Source organism: Balaenoptera ricei, chromosome 18 (genome assembly GCF_028023285.1).
Source record: "Balaenoptera ricei isolate mBalRic1 chromosome 18, mBalRic1.hap2, whole genome shotgun sequence".
NCBI lineage: Eukaryota > Metazoa > Chordata > Mammalia > Artiodactyla > Balaenopteridae > Balaenoptera > Balaenoptera ricei.
Window position 1 is genome coordinate 13026782 of NC_082656.1, and position 19466 is coordinate 13046247.

The window sequence follows — 19466 nt, forward strand, 5'->3', positions numbered from 1 at the left end:
TAGCACATACACGTACTGTAATCCGCAAAAGATGTTATTCAAAATACCTTTATATTTCAAATAAAAATATTGAAATTAGGTATTACCATCCTAATAGCTCCGCCTTTCCCACGATTCTTCACCAGCGTTATCACTCGTACTTTGTCACTTCCATATTTCTGGCAATATTTAAAAGCTACCTGTCAAATTATATAAAAGTCAGAATAAAATCAATTTGAATTCCAAGACAGCAATATAAACTGGGTCTCTGATTTTGGCTTAAACACTGCTATTCTAATTGCCCTCTCCTTGTGACTAGATTATACCCACCGCACATTTTGGTGGCCGAGAGGAGTTGTTGAATTCCTGGTGCCAAGATCCGACACTGACCTACTAGGTCGAAGTCACAATTCACTTTCCTGCAGAGGAAACACCAGAACAGGTGTTCTGACCTGACTACTAGGTCGAAGTCACAATTCACTTTCCTGCAGAGGAAACACCAGAACAGGTAGTGGCCATCTCTTATTCTCTTGACTTTTTTGCCTAGGCTACCAAGCTGCTAGAAAAAATAAAAATAAAACCCACGCTCTAATTGACTGGTACACATTTATGATTGGGCTCCCAATACTGCCTAATGACCTGTTTACTTGTCAGCAACTGACCTTATTCCCCAGAGAAGCTGTTCGTATCCTAGACCATTTTCCCCAAATCTTCTCACTCGAATTCCTGGCTCTCAGCAGATAATCATCCATGATCTGTCCTCTTCTGAATCTTCAATCTCTTCCTCTTTGCTGGGTCCTCAGCCTCTAACATGCTCAAAACTCCAGCATCTTAAACATTTTCCTTTGACTTCACTATTATCTTAAGCGACTGCCATTACTCTTTGATCTAGTATCAAAGTCAAGAAATGGTGATCTGTATTTGCTATCAACATCTCTTTGTCCCTCATTTAGGCTTCAAGCCATTGGGGTGTGGCTCATGCCCTTTGCTTTTCCACATCACCCTCCGCAGAACCTCCTCATCAACGGCACCCTTGTCTTCTGACGCTCATTTCCATAGGCAGTCGTGAAGTTATTTTTTTTTAATTTTTATTTATTTTTGGCTGCGTTGGGTCTCCATTGCTGCGTGCGGCCTTTCTCTAGTTGTGGTGAGCGGGGGCTACTCTTCGTTGCGGTGCGTGGGCTTCTCATTGCAGTGGGCTCTCTTGTTGCAGAGCACGGGCTCTAGGCATGCGGGCTTTAGTAGTTGTGGCTCGCGGGCTCTAAAGCACAGGCTCAGTAGTTGTGGTGCATGGGCTTAGTTGTTCCGTGGCATGTGGGATCTTCCCGGACCAGGGCTCGAACCTGTGTCCCATGCATTGGCAGGTGGATTCTTAACCACTGCGCCACCAGGGAAACCCCCGTGAAGCTATTCTTATCTGGTGTTTGCACTCCTGTCTTCAGACTCAGCTCAAACACCATTTCTTCTTCCTAGCTTCCACGCCCATTGTCACCTTCCCCAGGGAAAAAGTATAATTCTAATAAGTATTCCTAATGCATTTTCCCATTCAACTGTTACTTCTCTCATCTGTAGATCTTCCCACTAGGCACAGGCTCAAGACTCCGGGATGCCTGAAACTTTCCTGACTTCATTATCATTAATAATCAAAGTCATGGAACCGTGATCTATATTTGCTATAAATCACTCTGCACCACTCATTCATTAATGAACTGTAGCCCCTCCCCACCTGGCTATGAGCTACTTAAAGCCAAGGATTAATATATATATATGTGTGTGTGTGTGTGTGTATATATATATATATATTTTTTTTTTTTTTGGGCTGCTTTGGATCTTGGTTGCTGCCTGCAGGCTTTCTCTAGTTGTGGCGAGCAGGGGCTACTCTTGTTGCAGTGTGCAGGCTTCTCACTGCGGTGGCTTCTCTTGTTGCAGAGCATAGGCTCTAGGCGTGTGGGCTCAGTAGTTGTGGCATGCGGGCCCTAGAGCGTGCGGGCTCAATAGTTGTGGCTCACGGGCTTAGTTGCTCCGCGGCATGTGGGATCTTCCTGGACCAGGGCGATCTCTGTGTCCCCTGCATTGACAGGTGGATTCTTAACCACTGTGCCACCAGGGAAGTCCCAAGGATTAATATTTTAGTGCCTGACACACAGCCTGGAATTGATTAATCTCAGTGAACAAGGGTAGCCACGGTCCTTTGTACATACTCTTATTACAGGACTGTGGTGGCACTGTTAGCTGCTTACCCAACAAACAACACCTCCTTCCTTGCTCTTTTGGCCCCAGTCTGCATAGTGACAGTGTGTGCAGTCCTAGGAGATGAATCATGATTGGTCCAAATCCTTTTTACCATGTATTTATACTTTCCCAGCCCCTCTTGCAGACAAGGGTGGCCATGTCACCAAAGTTCTGGCTCATGGACTCTAGGGGAGGTCTGCTGGAGGGTGGGAGCTTCTTGTAAAGATTTTTATTCCTGGTTATAAAAGGAGAGAGGCACACAAGAGTATTCTTAATGTCCTGACTGTCTCAACTGCCTCAGGATCAGTGATGTTTGGAGCTGTGCCCATTTGATGATGAGGGAGTGTGTGGTAACTGAAAAGACGCGGATCCAGCCATTTGACACTGTCCTAATGCTGAAACAACAATGTCCAGACCTTCTGGCGTATGAGATAATCAAACACCTTCTATTACATAAGCTCCCCTCATGAGACACTTTCTGAAGAAAATATCGAACACATTGTGCTCTATTTATCTGGAGCGTGTCTCCAGTATTAGATGTGAAGCCCTTGAAGGCAGAGGCACGGCTCCATCTTTGTATTTTAGCACCAGTCCTACTCCTTGACTCATGTTAATGGCTCAAGAAATGTCTATTCAGAGAACATTTACTTGAGTTGCTGATGTTTGTTCTGGGGTGGCAGAAAGCATGATAGTCATCATAAGACCCAAACCAGGAAGATGAAGTCACTGGGCATGTAGCTGAGTGCACTGAAAGACACTTGACCAGGCGAGGATGAGGGCTCTTCCTAAAGGGGACGTGATCTGGCTTTGAAGGAAGCAAACACCACTGAGGCCCACCTGCTTGGCCTACACAGACACTGACACGTCACAGTGAGCCCTGCAGAACATGGCAGCAGCTGGCACTTGCTCACCATCTGTGAATTCAGCTCACGTGGAGTGCTTACCTTTCTGGCATCGTATGTTATTTGAGGGTAATAAATATCTCTGTACAAATGCAATACTCTCTTATTCTGTACTTTGGCATAAATTTTACCCCTTAGTTTAAAATTCCTTAAGAACAAGAACTATACCTAAATTTTTTCCCAGACCCCTCGGAGAGTGAAACGTGTTACAGGAAGACAATAAATACTCAACTTAGGGGAAAAGAGTTTCTTTTTCTTTTTTTTAAAAAAAACTTTTACAAACTATGATTTCAAGTTTTCTGTTTCTCCCAACCTTGGGAACAAGTGCGAACCTCTCCCTCTTGATTCCTTCCAGAGAGCAGCCTGAGACTCACATGGCAAAAGGCCTTGAAGGAAATACTCTTCAGGAAAAGCTGCTTCTTCTCAGCTGGGCTGAGGCTGCTCTGTCATCTCAGCAGTAGATGCCCGATGCTGACTTTCTACACCGCTCCCTTCATATACTAATAAACTGTTGGACAGTTGGTGTTCATCTTTCATGTCATACTATTCCAAGTGCAGCACCTACTCTTCCTAACACAGATCCACCAGTACTTTCAGGCCTCTATGCCTTTGTTCACGTTATTTGTTTCCAATTTGAATGTACCATCCTCCGTGTTCCTAGTCATCATCACCCTTAGGGGTTTAGTTCAAAAGTCACTTCTCTTTCTCTCAAATTCTTTTCAGCATCTTTCTCTTTGGCTCCATTTTTACCTGCATTACAGAAATTGGAGCCGTGCTGCCTGACTGTCCTGGGGGCTCCTTATACCAGGGGGCAGGTGGCGCGTGCACCTGTGGGGTCCAGCCAGTGTCCAGCACTTCCTGCACAGCTGGAGTTGACCAAAATCATAACTGATGAATATTCAGGTGAACAGATATTTCCCTGTATATTTATTTTAAGATCTATTATGTTGCCATTTAACAGGAATATTAATAGCACCGTAAGTGAATCTTCTATTATAGAAACATGAGTGTCAAAAAAACAAAATGTGAAGCAGCTGTAATAACAAAAATACTTTGATGTTGGAGAGTAATTTATCAGGATCACTGACAAGATTTAATACATGTACTACTGCAGGATTAATGCACCAGGGCCCAGCAGTTACAGGTCTAGGAATGCAGGAAGGAGAGAGGATAAACCCTAAGATACTGTCACCCCGTGGGTCAATCTAGAAGGGACTGTGGGGTAGGCCAAAGGACATACCCAATCCCCAGGGGCAGATATGAAGGTGTCTTCCTATTTGCATGACTACTTTAGAAACCATAAGTTAAGGTGGAGCATACAGAAAAGAATTATGCTTAGAATAAAAGGAACCATAAATTGGTGGGCAAAGAGGGTTCCCCAGAGGCCAAGGTGAACTGTTGTTATGTGTACTCTCTCCCTATTTGGTGACCTTCCAAGCTTCCCTGGTCTCAAGGAGCAGTGGAAAGGCAGGTATGTTTTCCAGCTTCCCATATATGAAATCGCTCTGCTTTTTCTACTACCCACTTATGTTAAATGGAGAGTATCTGGCACACCTTTAGGGTTCTCTGACGAGCGGAAATATGATTTTACGTTTGCAAATTATTCCATCTGTTGGCAATTCTAAAAGCAAGTTTACTTACCTTTGAAGTCTCGTCTTTGCTGCCATCATCAACTACTATTACTTCATAACTGAACGTAGGATCTTGTTTCTGCAAGAAGCAAAAATAAAATACCACAATTTGGCATGACTGCCATCAAGATTTCTAATAACGTTGTAAAGAAGTTAAGAAACAACTGTTTTACAAATAACCCAATTGAAAAATGCGCAGAAGACCTTAATAGACTTTCTCCAAAGTTGACATACAGATGGTCAGTGGGCACATGAAAAGATGCTGAACATCACTAATTATTAGAGAAATGCAAATCAAAACTACAATGAGGTACCACCTCATACCAGTCAGAATGGCCATCATTATGAAGTCTACAAATAAATGCTGGAGAGGGTGTGGAGAAGAGGGAACCCTCCTACACTGTTGGTGGGAATGTCAGTTCATACAGCCACTATGGAAAACAGTAAGAAGGTTCCTCAGAAAACTAAAAATAGAATTACCATATGATCCAGCAATCCCACTCCTGGGAATATACCCGGACAAAACTATAATTCAAAAAGATATATGCACCCCTATGTTCACAGCAGCACTGTTCACAATAGCCAAAACATGGAAACAACCTAAATGTCCATCAACAGATGAATGGATAAAGAAGATGTGGTACATATACACAATGGAATATTACTCAAGTCATAAAAAAGAATGAAATAATGCCATCTGCAGCAACATGAATGCAACTAGAGATTATCATACTAAGTGAAGTAAGTCAGAAAGAGAAAGACAAATACCATATGACATCAATTATATGTGGAATCTAAAATATGGCACAAATGAACCTATCTACAGAACAGAAACAGACTCATAGACATAGAGAACAGACTTGTGCTTGCCAAAGGTGGTGGGGGGTGGAGAGGGATGGACTGGGAGTTTGGGGTAGTAGATGCAAACTATTACATTTAGAATGGATAAACACCAAGGTCCCAATGTACAGCACAGGGAACTATATTCAGTATCCTGTGATAAACCATAACCAAAAAGAATATTAAAAAAAAGAATGTATACATGTGTATAACTGAGTCACTTTGCTGTACAGCGGAGATTGGCACAGCATTGTAAATCAACTCTACTTCAATAAAAAAAAAATTTAAAAAAAAGAAACAATTGTTTTAGTGTTGATATGTATAAATATGAACATAAATACAAGTGCACAAAGCACATAAAGGAAAAAGGCCAAGGACAGAAAGGAGACCAGAGACTGGGTGGGAGTTGAGGGTGAACACGGACCAAGTCTCCGTGGGCCTCTCGCGCTCCCCTGGCTGCCCTCCTGAGCGCCACTCAGAGGCTATGAGGTATACAAGGCAAAGCCATGAGGTCTGAAGTCAGGGGTGCAGGTTCCACGTGGCTGTGCCACTTCTTAGCTTTATGACCTCGGGCAAGTTAGCATTTTGGGCCTATTTTCTCACAAAAAAACCCACAACCTAGTCCACATGGCTGGTGTGCAGATTACACATAACAGAAGAGGCAGAAGCTCAAATATAATAAGGGCTCAGTCCTCTTCCTCTTTTTTTTCCTCTTTCGATGAATCTTCTCTTTTCCCTTTACCCAAAAAAACCTAAAACAAAGTAAATCAAAACAAGGAGTTTTCTAAAAAAAAAGAAACAGCCATAAATCTTACTTATTTTCTTAAACTCTCCCAAGAGATTCCAATGGCAGCGGATACAAAAGAGGGGCACATGCTACTTTTCTTCTCTTTATGCAGAGAAAGCAGAGGAAAATAAATGAGGGGGGGACTCTACAGAATAATAAAGACATACAAAATGATTTCACTCTAGTTATAGGTCTTTTTCAAATAAACATCTTACTTAAAAAGTCACAAAAGCAGAAACAGCATTGTGCTGTCATACAAAGTCTGCAGACACACTATCACTCAATTTTAAGTATATCATCAGGCAAGAAAGGATCAAAGGGGGGAGGCAGAGTCCGTAAGAGGAACATCAGCTCTCCTGTTTGCTCTGGAGGGAGTGAGCTGTCGGGCTTGCCTGCAAATGCCTGACGGCTGGCAACATGCTGAGCGCAGAGGCCAGGACCACGATGGCCCGAGAACGGCCGGCACTGCCTCTCACAGTGGATCTAGCCTGGGGTCCACAGCTTGATGACCTGCTCTAGTTTTAATTAGACCCCATACTGGACGAGAAAACACAATACCTGTCTCTCCTCTAGATAGCCCAGAGCTTCATCCATCATTACAGGCACTTAAAGAAAAAAATATATATTAAAAATTGCTTTTGAAAACGACTTGCCCAGTCCCAGAACACAGTTTACATACGGAAAATGCCTGAATAACCTAACAAGTCCCTCCTGGACTGTCCCCCAGCGGCCACTTCCACCTGGAATGTCTGTCGTCTGTTCCCTCTTGCTCATCACTTCTCTAGAACACTTCAGCCCTAGACTTGACGTGGCTGCTGACACTCATTCTTCCTCTTCTGAGCTACAACTGCCAGCCGCGCACTCTCCACAGCCCACATGTATCAACGCTCTGGCCAAGTCCATACTTTAAATTTCCTTTTCTTCCCAAATTACCCCTTACCAAAAAAATCGAGTAGGGCTTACACCGTTTTTCTTCATTGTATGAAGGCACGACCACAGAAAGCTGCTTGGTAGGCGAGTCCCAGATGCTGGGTAAGGCTTCCCTCTGGCCTCTGGCATTTAAGAAGAACTTCTCATCTTCTTGTCGATGAAGGTGTGGCATCTCTGTAGCAGTTATAAATGCAACAAAGGAAATCTAAAAGCGGATATGTTAATAAGAAATTGTGTTATGTTGACCTTTTTAAACATTTGCTACATTAGAATACATCATTTGCATGATTTTTTCACCCTGGGGTGAAATATTCACTGTTTTAGTCCATTAACAATGGTCTGGAGGTGACTTCAAAATTCAAACCGGTCAGTCCCCTATTTGTGAACTGATTATTATTGCCCTTTTTTCCCTAACTAAGCATTTTCCCTAATGCTCTAGGAGGCTCTTTGTCTCCTTTCACCTGTCATTCCCCAGCCTCTGTCACCCCAGATCTAAAAGGGAACAGTCATTACAGAAGTGTCATCTACTCTGAGATGCCCTGAACTCCCAATCCCTGGTACACACACAGCGAGGCCCCAACCCACTTGGAGCCTATGTGATCGAGGACACACTGCAGGTAGAGCTTGTAGGTGAGGGCAGACCTCCCATCTGAGACCAGGTTGACCCAGGGTAGGAAGGGAAGAGTCCCCCAACCCCCAGAGTAGGGATCAGTAATGCTTAAGAATATATTCTTGATACTTATCCCAGATTTGAATTCAGAATACACTATTTTTTGGAGTCAGGTATCAAACTTGTAGGCTGTAGGCACCATCCCACTGCTAACATTATATAACCCCCTTCCATATTCAGTGGGGACCTAGCCCTGGAAATAACCATTCTTTGTAACATTGTTTCCATTGGTATACTTTCTGCTTTCAAAACAATCAACCTACCAACTTTTGGAATGCTACTCATTTGTACTTCAGTGGCCATTTATAATATTCTATTGGGTACATACTGAAATTGAATATGCTTCTGATTAGTATGAATATGAAGGCAGTATCCAGACTAGTGGTTAAAGAGTTCCTGCTCTGCACCCCTAGTGTCCAGATGGTGGTTTCTAAATTCAATTTCCTACTAAAAGTAACCAATGCTCCTAAGAGGAATGGCTGATTCAGGTCCAGGCCAGGAAATGTACAATGGTGGTCAGAGACGGGAAAGCAAGGAGGCTACCAACAATCATGACAAAGTAGCCAACTGACAGGCTCCCACTGGCCTGTGAGGGGGAAATTTTAAGCAGCAAAAAGAATAATTAATGCAATGTATTAAAACACATGAAAAATTTTATATCACAGATTCATAATGATACTAAATATAAAATATTAGTCACCTTTGTAAGATGCCAGGGAACCATCTCATTATTTTGAAAACTTGCCTTTTATCTTACCTTTTATATATGAAAGATATTTCAGCGTTATCGAATAGCTGAGGATGAAATTTTTTTCATTATAAAATTCCAGGTAGTACATGAAGAAGGAATGATACAGTCAGAATATTCCACTTTGCAACCCACAGTGAAATACTGGATTTAGGCAGTGATCATCAATGACTGCTAAACCATTGGGTTAATGACAAACTTTATGATCGGTGGGTCAAGCTAACAACTCCTGAACCCAAGAATCCCTCTTAATACCAGAGAAAATCAGAGATTACACACCTCCTGATACGACACAAAAGGAAGTAATCAGCATCACTCACACACTTCTTTTGATTAAAACACTCAAACATGCATTTCATCAAATCTCTAGATGTAACTAGCAGTTTACAGGAAATTCAGGGAACAGAGTAAGATGTTAAAAGTCACTTAAGGGATGCAATTAGTAAAATCCAGATTGTGAGAAATTCTACAGGACAAATGACCGCTTATTAAAGAAAAGGAAAAAAAAAAAGGGAGGAGAAATTGTTATAGTTTAAGAGACTTGAGACATACCAACCAAGTGCTACGTGTGTGTGAATACTGAATGGAACAAACCAATTTACTAACACATACATGAGGCATTTGAACTGATGGGGTATTTGAAATCACTGAACAATGTTAAAAAAAAATCTGCAATAACCTTATTGTGGTTATTTTAAAAAGGGGGTCCTATCTTCGGAGATAAATGTTTAGGATTTACAGATAAAATGTTATGCCTTGAATTTGCTTCAAAAGTAATTCAGAAAGGAAGTGGGGTGAGGAGACAGTGGGGAGATACATGTATGTGTGTGTGTGTGTATGTGTGTATATATACACACATATACATATATATTAATTTAAAAAAAAGTTCCACTAGTTGGGTAACATTTGCATACCAGCTCATCAGCTTCCTCACCAAAGGAAGCTAATGATAACATTTCTGTCAGCACTGTTTTAAAGATCAAATGAGATAATCCCTGTTGAATGCTGAATACAATACCCAACATACTGTAAGTACTCAATAAACAAGAGCTCTTATAACCACTTCCAGCTAATAGGATCAAATACTTCCAGTACAATCTCATAACGTACACATTTAAATCTGTGCAACACAGTCAAGACAAGGCAGATTCAGTCTAGGATTCTGTCAAGCTCTGTCCCACCCAAAACCTGAACCCCCCCCCCCAAATCTCCATATACTACTAAGGGAAAGAGAGGACTCCTCTCTCACCCAGACACAAACCGTAAAGAAGTCAGGATACACCACTTTTTCTCTATCTACACTACTTCTAAGCCATAAATTCTGGCCAGATGGCAAAGTGGCCTTCCTGGCAATGCTATCTAGGCTGCTAACCTTAACGTCAAGGAAGCGGAAAACGCTCCATTTACTAACTAGAGGCAGGCCCATTCCAACTATATGGGAGAAAATTCACTTGGCAAATTTCCTATTACCTATGGATCAGCAAGTGTTACAATGTTTCCGCGTTTCCACAGTAACGGCAAAGAAAATCGGAGTTTGAATTCCCCTGTACTGTCTCTTTTAGAGGCAGCAAGCTTAGGGTGTTGAATTCTAGGACATAACGACCCCCAGGCATACGGTAACACCAGGCCTTGTCTATCTTGGTCTTCCTATGTCCCTAGTGGGTCTTCCTGATCCGCTGATTTATCCAATCTGTAACAGATGGCTCTTGTCAGTGCTATCAACACTTTCTATTTGCTTAACTACACCAGGAAAGGGAGTGTCTAGAAAGCACTTTCTGGGGGCTCAAGACCTCCCCGATGGGGCCAGAACTACAGCGATTGCAGACCCGGGAGGAAATCCTGGAGAGGTCGAGGCTGAGAGGGCGGGTGGGCAGAGTCCGGGGACCAGGGGGTGACATAAGACAGGGTGGGCATGTCCCAGTAAACACAAGTACTAGGCTCTGGGCACGCAGGGATATAAAGCTCTAAAGTAAACATAAAGAACGGAAGAAAGGGGGTGTGAAATTCTAACAGAGGAAATTCTGGGGTCAAGGCTCAGATGGAAGAATGGTGTAAGGGACACGCCCAAGAGCCGGCAGCGCGGAGGAGAGGATGCCTGGGGGCCGAGTCTCCCGGAGAGCAGTGAGCCCAGGCCCGCGTCGGTCCCCAACCCCTCTCCTCACCAGAATCAGGGCTACGGCCGCCAGCGCCGCGCCGAGCACCGCCAGCTGCAGCAGGAGCGGAACCATCCTCCATGCCGGCGCCGCCGCCGCCGCCCGCCCTATCCCGCGCCTACACACATGCGGAAGTGCGGCCGCGCAGCCCCGCCTCCCACCCGCAGAGAGACCCGGCCGGCCGGGCGCCCGCCGCCCACAGCGCCGCCGCGCGGCCAGACTCGGCCACGACCCGGGAGCCCGCGCCGCCCACAGCGCCTCCGCGCGGCGAGACGAAGAATATGTAGTTGTATGGGAGGCGCTCAGTCCGTTTTGGGGAGGGCGGGGGGCAGGCGCTCTGTTCCACCGTAGTTAAGGTTGCCAGAATTGGCAAGTACAAATTCAGGATGTCCACATAAGTTGAATTTCACATAGGCAACGAATCGTTTTTTAACAGCATTATTAAAATAAAACACACCATATAACCCACCCATTTGTTTTTGGTATATTACATTAATTTTTTAAAACTGTGATAAAACATAAAATTTCCCATTTTAACCACTTTATGTGTACACTACAGTGGCAGAAACTGCATTCACAATTTCCTGCAACCATCACCACCATCTATTTCTAAAACTTTCCCAGTTCTCCCCCAGCTTCTGGTAACAATAACACGAACTATTTTGGGTATACTCTTTGTTTATCTGACATTCAAACTGAATTGGATGCCCTGTATTTTACACGAGGGAGATGGAGGTCTTGAGCCACGACACAGGCTACAACAAAAGCTGCTCCTTTGGAGCCCGCTCCCGGCACCTGTAAAGGTAACCTGATGCGGAAAACGAGGGCACAGAAAATTTACGTAATTCTTCGGTGCTGGAGCAGGGAGGCTTTTACCTGGGAGAAGGCAAGCCCAGGGCCCAGAATAAGAAGGAGGCGGGACCCTGAAACATTGGAATTATGCTCCACATTCAACACTTGATTCTTTGCTTTATATAAGGTCGGTTTTCTCTGAAACTCTTCAACCACCCGTCTCTAAACAGGCACTCATCACTTCTGTAATAGCCGATTCGTCAATACGCGTCAAAGTCTAGGAAACCTCGAGGGGCATCTGGCTAGGGGAAGTCTAAGCAAAGGCAGGCTGGAAACCGTCCCCACGCCGCCCGCTCCGCCCACTCCACCCTGCCTTCTAGCTATCCGGCAGCGGGAGAAGGGCGCAGGTGTCAGTACTGAAAGTGCGAAGCGGCGCCGCAGAGCCGGCGGAAGGGGCGGTGCTACCCAGGCGGCGGCGGCGCGCGCGCAGGCGCAGGCGCAGACGTAAGACGCAGACGCAGACGCGCAGACGCCCAGACGCAGACGCCCAGACGCAGACCCGCGGGCGGAAGATGGCTGCGGGGTTCAAGTGAGTGGGGGAGGCTGGCGGGCTCGAGTTCGTACCGTGCCGGTTGGCGGCTCTCGTTACCCGGAATTTTCTCACCGGGAGACCCCCCTACCTGGTTCCCACTTCTTTCCACCACGGAAGCGGGCGGCGGGCGGGAGGACTGGAGGTGGTCGTAGTGAAAGGAAAGGGGGCGTCTTCCCGCCGGGGAGGGTTGTGTACCGGGCTGTGTTGAGCTCGGTACCCGCTGCGAGCGCTGTGGCTTGGTGTGTAGTGGACCTGCAGCCCCAGGGGAGCAGTTGTAACTTCGTGAAAGTGTTCTGTTAGAACCACCTGCGACACTGCTCTCCCTCTCCCTTGAAACTTATTTCTAAAAACGTTGTTCCTCGTTCGGAAGGTTTTACTTAAGCGTTTTTGCTGCCGCTTTGGAGAAGCCTGTAGATTTTCGTTCTGAGCCAGTTTTAAATAAATAAAACAAATAAGATTCCAAAGGAAACCAATTGTACTGAAACAGTTATCTGTTTGTATAAATTCCAAGTTTATGATATAATGAGATATACATCTATTTTAGAATTAACTTTCTTAATTAAGATCTCCTGGGGAGCCTAGTAACTAACTCCTGGAATTTCGAAGTAACGAGGATTCTTACAGGTACCTTCGACAACTCTAAAGTAAAAACGAAAACATTTACTCTCTGTGGTTGTTAAAGTCGCAGGTACGGCTAATATTATAATGGTTTATTGCCAACGGTCATAATTGAAGAGTATGCTAAATTTCAGTCACTGGATAGTGAAAACAAATATGTTAACTTTTTTTCCTGCCCACCAAGAATCCCTGCTTCAGAGTGAGAGTGATGTTATTTTCACACCTGTATTAATCCTCTTCTAAAGATGCCCTAGGGTTTTGGGCTCCAAACCTATACTTGTTTACAGCAAAATTAAGGACAGCCTTTGAGTATGGTTATTGCAAAGGTATCTAATTTTTATAATTAGCAACACGTGGCAACATAAACGTTAGAATTCCTGAAAGAAACTTAGTTACAAATTTTGGAGATTTCTGCTCCATCACCACACTATTAAGACTTTTACCAGTTTCTGGATTTATATTGATTTACTAATTTATCTCATCTTTAACATGTGTTTCAGAACTGTGGAACCTCTGGAGTATTACAGGAGATTTTTGGTAAGTAAAGGTGGTTATGTACATTTTTTGCCTTTTGATAATGATATCATGTGCTTTTTCCATAAATACAAATATTAATCATTACATTGCACACCTAAACTAATATGTCATACGACAGTTATACCTGTTTTTAGAAGACAATTTTCAAGTAATTCAAATTAATTTGAATTAACGAGGTTTAGTGTATTTTCACTGGTGTGTGTAAAATATACTTGTAGATGTAATCTACTTTAATATATTTATTTAGAAAGAGAATTGCCGTCCTGATGGAAGAGAACTTGGTGAATTCAGAACCACAACTGTCAACATAGGTGAGGGTATTTTGAGTTCTAAAATAGAATGTTGAAGTTGCTTCAGTTCTGAAAATATAAGTTTTTTTTTAAAGTAAATTTTTCTTTGTAAAGTTTTTTTAAACTCACTGTCCTCTCAGTTGTTATGCTCATGTTAAATTTTAAAGTAACTGTAAAGTGTTTTCCTGCCTTCCTCTGTTCAGAACTTCTAAGACATGGTTTTCTTATATATCTTACATTTATTAAACCTTCTGTTGCAAACATGGAATTTCCCAATTTTACCTATATGACATTCCCAAGTTGTAGCCTCTGAGCCATTTAAACAGTATTTCAGACAAATTCTACCGTGTCTAAGGGATTACAGTGATTTTTGTGTCAAGAGATTTAAATCTTTGTAACAGCCCTGTGATTGAACAACAAATGATTAACTCACTTCAGGGACAATGAACAATCCTTAGACTGGTGCGGCTGTCCCTTGAACGATGAGGGGGTTGGGGCGCCGGCCCTCGCACAGTCAGAAATCCGAGCGTAATTTTACAGTTATGGATCGGTGCTCCGTAACCGAGGCTCTGCATCCTCAGACTCAACCAACTGTGGATCGTGTAATACTGTGGTAATATTTATTGGAAATAATCCTTGTATATAGGTGGATGGGTGCATTTCAAACCCATGTTGCTCAGGGGTCAACTGTAATTTTAAAAAGACTCAAGCAAGGAATAAATTTTCATAAACAACTTAGATTTGTAGCAAGATAAAATCATGTAGAAGACGAAAACACATTTTCATTTTGTTTAAATACTTACCTTTTCAGGTTCAATTGGTACTGCAGATGGTTCTTCTTTAGTGAAGCTGGGAAATACTACAGTAATTTGTGGAATTAAAGCGGTAGGTTTACTGTATATATTACTAAGATTTGAGTTACTAAATTAGCTTCATATATTTATTAGATTGTAATATACACCTATAGTTCTGCTGTTGATTAGGCAATCAGGTGTCAGTTTTTTAGTATTTGTTTTCATTTCCGAAGTTTTCACCTTTGAGTTTTAGATAATACAACCCAAGTTTAATGGCTCTTAATTACAATTTATGAACATTCTCAAATGTGCTGAAATGGAACAATTTAAAAAAATCCTCACCACCTTTACTTTTTAAAGAATTTGGTTGTAATTTGAGAAATTGAGAGATTTTTGGTGACATATTTTTATCTAGTGATGCCATTTAATCTGTGCAAATGTGTAGAAATTGCTCAAAAGAAAAGCTTGAGGGAATAATAGCTACTATTTACTGAGTATTTGCTATGTTCCAGGTACCTTATGTTAGGTGTTATACAGAATTATCCAGTTTAATCCTCAGAATAATCATTTGAAGTATTTCTCTCTTCATTTCCTATTTTACATGACGTTCAGTAACTTGTCCAGGAACATAAGGCTCATAAATAGAACTTAGACATAACTGACTCCAAAGCCTCTGCTTTTTTGACTACACTGAACTCTGAGTTACTTAACCTAAGTTCTTTCAATAACTGGCCCAAAGTCTCTCAGCCAAAAGGTGTGGGTCTGACTTTTGAACCAGGTCGGTAATTCCAGGGCTTTTGCTCTTGACCATTATACCATCAATTCCTAAATCGGACTGTGTCAGTATCACCTGGGGTTTAAATTCAGATTCTTGGCTACTGAATAAATGAAAGAGAGGGTGGGACAGAAATCTAAAGAGCCCCAAGTAATTTTGATGAGTAGCACTACCATCAGCTGCCTTCTTGCCTTGCAGAGCTAGTGAGGAGTGGTCCAGTGTTCCTAGAGCCCCTGACATACGTTCCCAAGTTCATCTTCACAGTAGATGCTCATGATGTAGTTAACTAGCTAAGATGGTCTTTGGTAGAGCCTTCCATAACTGACTTCTTCACAATTTTTTAGTAGCTTCTTTCATAGGAAACATTTGTCTGCTTCTGTAGGAATTTGGAGCACCACCAACAGATGCCCCTGATAAAGGATATATTGGTAAGTTAAATGGCTTCATAAATTTAATACAAATACTTTAAGACAGTTAATACTATTATTATAGTTAAATCTTAGTAGGTGAGTTGAAGAAAATTATTCATAAGCTTCAGACGTCCCTGAAAAGTTTTGTGTATGTTTATGTTAGAAGATAGCATAATAGCAAGATACAGAATTTTGTAAATACCTTTTATCAAACTTGTTTGATCACTTTTGGTTTATACAGATGTCATCAACCAAGAAAATAGATTCTCTTAGGCAAAGGGCTGTAATTGCAAACTTTTCTGTTTCCATAAAGAATTTTCCTTTATACCACTATGTGGTTTTTTTTCTTAACTTGGACCATCTTTTCTTTATGGTAGGAACCAACATTTTAAAAATGCAGAACAGTTGGTATGACTGGAGGGGCTATCTACTGTTACAGATTGGGGTATTTTGAAAGAAACCTGGAAACTTTCATGAATAATTTAGGATTGAGGCTGTTTCTTAAACACACGTTTTTTTTTTGGCTGGGCGGTTATTTGTGTGGGAAAAAATAAATTTTATCTAAGCATAAGATTCTCACAAAGATGAAAAAGAATATGATTGATGTGTTACAATGCTTTCCACTTGGAAAGCCTATCTATGCCTACAGTTGTCTTTGCCGTGGATTGATAATTATCTTTAAAACTAAACGAGAGGTGAAATTTGGTTCATAGCTGCAGTTTCTTTCAGTTCCTAATGTGGATCTATCACCTCTGTGTTCCTGGAGATTTCGGTCTGGACCTCCTGGAGAAGAGGCCCAGGTGGCTAGCCAGTTCATTGCAGATGTCATTGAAAAGTAAGATCATCATGATAAAATGTGAATACCATTCATTTTAGAGAGTTTTTGAACTTTCATTTACTGTGTTCTATGTCTTCAAATCAAGTTCACAGGTAATTCAGAAAGAGGACTTATGTATCTCTCCAGGAAAGGTAAGAGGAATAAAGAAGCTATGAACTTTTATTAATTCTGAAATGTTTTTTTGTGGGGGAAATTTAATTTTTTTTTTTTTTTAAAGTTTCTGAGCCTTGAAGGTTATCTTGATTGTCTAGCCAAGGGTGTGTTTTGTAAGTAGAAACAAATACCACGTTATAGCAATCAGAAGGCTTTAATTTCCACTTTGTGTAAACTCTATTTTAGCTTGCTTGGGTTCTATACTGTGATCTCATTTGCCTCAACCATGATGGAAACATTTTGGATGCTTGCACCTTTGCTTTGTTAGCAGCTTTGAAAAATGGTAAGCAACCTTAGTAAAAGGGAGTGTTCCTACTTATGTGTTAGAATGTTCCATTTTGGTAAAATTTCTCAATAAATTTTTAAAGGTTTTTGTTAAGACTTACCTATCATTCATGTGTTTCTAAATTAAAGAAAAACATGTTTGTATCTACTGTGTTTGCCTTAATTGTCCTAAGATATATTTTTTAAAAAATAATACTGGACAAGTTAAATAGAGGGAAAAGTGAATTAATGAAGCACAGAATGCCTTTTTGTTTTTCACTAGAGTGAGAGACTGACTTTACATATTCGCCTTTTTCTAGTACAGTTGCCTGAAGTAACTATAAATGAAGAAACTGCTTTAGCAGAAGTTAATTTAAAGAAGAAAAGTTATTTGAATATTAGAACTCATCCAGTTGCAACTTCCTTTGCTGTGTTTGATGAGTAAGTTAATCAGATGTATTAAAAGGTTGTATATTTAATTGAAGGGAGGACAAAGATTCTTACAAGTAGTAGAATTTCAGGTTGCTATTAACTTTTCTGGTTTCTACTAGTTCTGTCTAGCTCCTTACTTAAGCTAAAATGCAGGTAGTGAGTTTCATTTGTACTTTTTTCTAAAATAAAATTTGTCCCATGGGTTGATAATTTATTTTTTTTATTTTATTTTTAAAATAGCACTCTGCTTATAGTTGACCCTACTGAAGAGGAGGAAAACCTGGCAACTGGAACCTTAACAGTAGTAATGGACGAGGAAGGCAAGCTATGTTGTCTTCACAAACCAGGCACGCACTTTCCTTCCATTGCAGTACTAAACATGTAGATGAAAACTCAGCATGAGCTTCTTTATATTAGGGAGGGCCAAATGGAATGTGGGATGTTTTACTGGTTTACGTAATGTAAATTTACTATGGTTTCTTTGTTACTTCAGATGCCTTGCATTTTTATATTGTATGTCAGTGATTTTTTTTTTTAATTTTTTTTTTTTTTATTTATCTATTCATGGCTGTGTTTGGTCTTCGTTTCTGTGCGAGGGCTTTCTCTAGTTGCAGCAAGTGGGGGCCACTCTTCATCGCGGTGCACGGGCCTCTCACTGTCGCGGCCTCTCTTGTTGCGGAGCACAGGCTCCAGACGCGCAGGCTCAGTAATTGTGGCTCACGGACCTAGTTGCTCCGCGGCATATGGGATCTTCCCAGACCAGGGCTCGAACCCGTGTCCTCTGCATTGGCAGGCAGATTCTCAACCACTGCGCCACCAGGGAAGCCCTGTCAGTGATTCTTAAACTTCAGGAGGTCTTGTTAAAACATAACCTGCAAATCTTGAGACCACACCACTGGTTTATATTCACTTTTTTTGTTTTATGTCAATAACTTGACATGATGTAGATCATGTAAAAAGTGTTGGCACAATAATTTTTCAGGTGGAAGTGGACTGACTGGAGCTAAACTTCAAGATTGTATGAGCCGAGCAGTTACAAGACACAAAGAAGTAAAAAAACTGATGGATGAAGTATTTAAGAGTATGAAACCCAAATAAACAACCACCACATTTTCAAAACAGATTTGTAAAAACTGTATTTGTTACACTGTGCACAAACCTTTTATACTAAATAAATATCAAACTACATTCTTCTGAAAGATGTTTCTAGTATTTCTTAGGTCACTTCTGTATTATGTACAGTGAAACCGTTTTTAAAAAGCAATGACTTAGGTAAACCCACCCTAATGGTTCGTTAAACCATTTCCCTGTTTTTATTTAAAAATCATAGGGTTGTGCTTCTGTATAAAGTTTGTATATCTAGCAATGTAAAATACTGACACATGTTAAAAAACAAAAACGAAGTAGAAACTCAGAATCCTTTTGATTCAATGCTCTTACGTTTTTAAAAAGAAAGAAAATAATGCAAGACTCAGAATTTTGGAGTGGTTGGCGTGCCTCTCTTCGTTTTACTTCTTGACTGGCTGCCTGTATGCCGATGCCGATGTAGCTGAGCTGTCTGTGCTGCTGCCGCCGCCGCCATAGCCATCTGATGCTGCAAGAACCGCAGCTGCTGCAAAGCAGAGGGGAGAAACCAAGTTAGGTTCAAGGTAGGCAGGTGTGGAAAGATGCTTTTCCTGAGAGTGATGAAAACAACAAAACTGAAAGGGAGAAAGCACCAAGGTAACAAAAAAGGACTATACCACATCAGGACAATGCACAGTCAAACAGCACCAGTGGCACAGAAGCCTGCTGCGGGCTTTAAAAATGGCTCTTGGTAAACTTCAAAAGTATTTCTTTTACTTTGCCTGGCCAGTCTATATTGCAGTAACTCAGCAACTTCAGTTACCATTTTGTTGTATGATAGTTTATAGCAATATAAAACCACCCTGCAAATTAAAGAAAGTCAACTATAATATGCTGACTTCTAGAATAATGGAACAACATTCTTCTAAAACAGGTATGACATTTACAAATAGGAACACTGGTATACTTGCCTTTGTCTGCAGTACAGTATTAAAAAGTTAACCATTGGCACTTACAACTAACTATTTCAAAAT

The 19466-nt window shown here is 41.5% G+C and overlaps 3 protein-coding genes across 16 annotated transcripts in view; 1 reads left to right on the forward strand and 2 right to left on the reverse strand.

The window, feature by feature from the left end:
- Positions 1-11988, reverse strand: part of ALG5 (ALG5 dolichyl-phosphate beta-glucosyltransferase) — a 39325-nt gene extending 27337 nt beyond the window's left edge. The window contains exons 1-5 of one of the 3 annotated variants that reach the window (XM_059902827.1): positions 11749-11988; positions 7335-7506; positions 6930-6976; positions 4755-4823; positions 87-179 (exon numbers count right to left, since the gene is read on the reverse strand). In XM_059902827.1, the coding sequence (XP_059758810.1) occupies positions 87-179; positions 4755-4823; positions 6930-6976; positions 7335-7473 (348 nt within the window). In that variant the 5' untranslated portion in view covers positions 7474-7506; positions 11749-11988. Of the gene's footprint in view, positions 1-86; positions 180-4754; positions 4824-6929; positions 6977-7334; positions 7507-10881; positions 11017-11592; positions 11612-11748 lie in introns of those variants that run through there. The other 2 variants (XM_059902828.1, XM_059902826.1) reach the window with 2 other exon arrangements.
- Positions 11989-12182: 194 nt separating this feature from the next.
- On the forward strand, positions 12183-18566 carry EXOSC8 (exosome component 8). Its single transcript, XM_059903136.1, has 11 exons — positions 12183-12253; positions 13375-13411; positions 13659-13722; positions 14513-14586; positions 15653-15698; positions 16410-16515; positions 16604-16649; positions 16858-16954; positions 17256-17376; positions 17608-17714; positions 18350-18566. Exons 1-11 carry the CDS (start codon positions 12237-12239, stop codon positions 18463-18465), a joined length of 831 nt encoding a protein of 276 aa, XP_059759119.1. The 5' UTR covers positions 12183-12236; the 3' UTR covers positions 18466-18566.
- SUPT20H (SPT20 homolog, SAGA complex component) overlaps positions 18478-19466 on the reverse strand; it is a 39218-nt gene continuing 38229 nt past the window's right edge. For all 12 annotated transcript variants that reach the window (XM_059903124.1, XM_059903126.1, XM_059903130.1 and 9 more), the window contains one exon: positions 18478-18979. In XM_059903124.1, the coding sequence (XP_059759107.1) occupies positions 18839-18979 (141 nt within the window). In that variant the 3' untranslated portion in view covers positions 18478-18838. The remainder of the gene's footprint in view (positions 18980-19466) is intronic.

Excerpts from the sequence above, each read along its gene's own strand:
- EXOSC8 (XM_059903136.1), top strand. Across the intron at positions 13,723-14,512 it reads AACCACAACTGTCAACATAG|GTTCAATTGGTACTGCAGAT; the intron begins GTGAGGGTATTT and ends TTACCTTTTCAG. Across the intron at positions 16,955-17,255 it reads GTTAGCAGCTTTGAAAAATG|TACAGTTGCCTGAAGTAACT; the intron begins GTAAGCAACCTT and ends GCCTTTTTCTAG.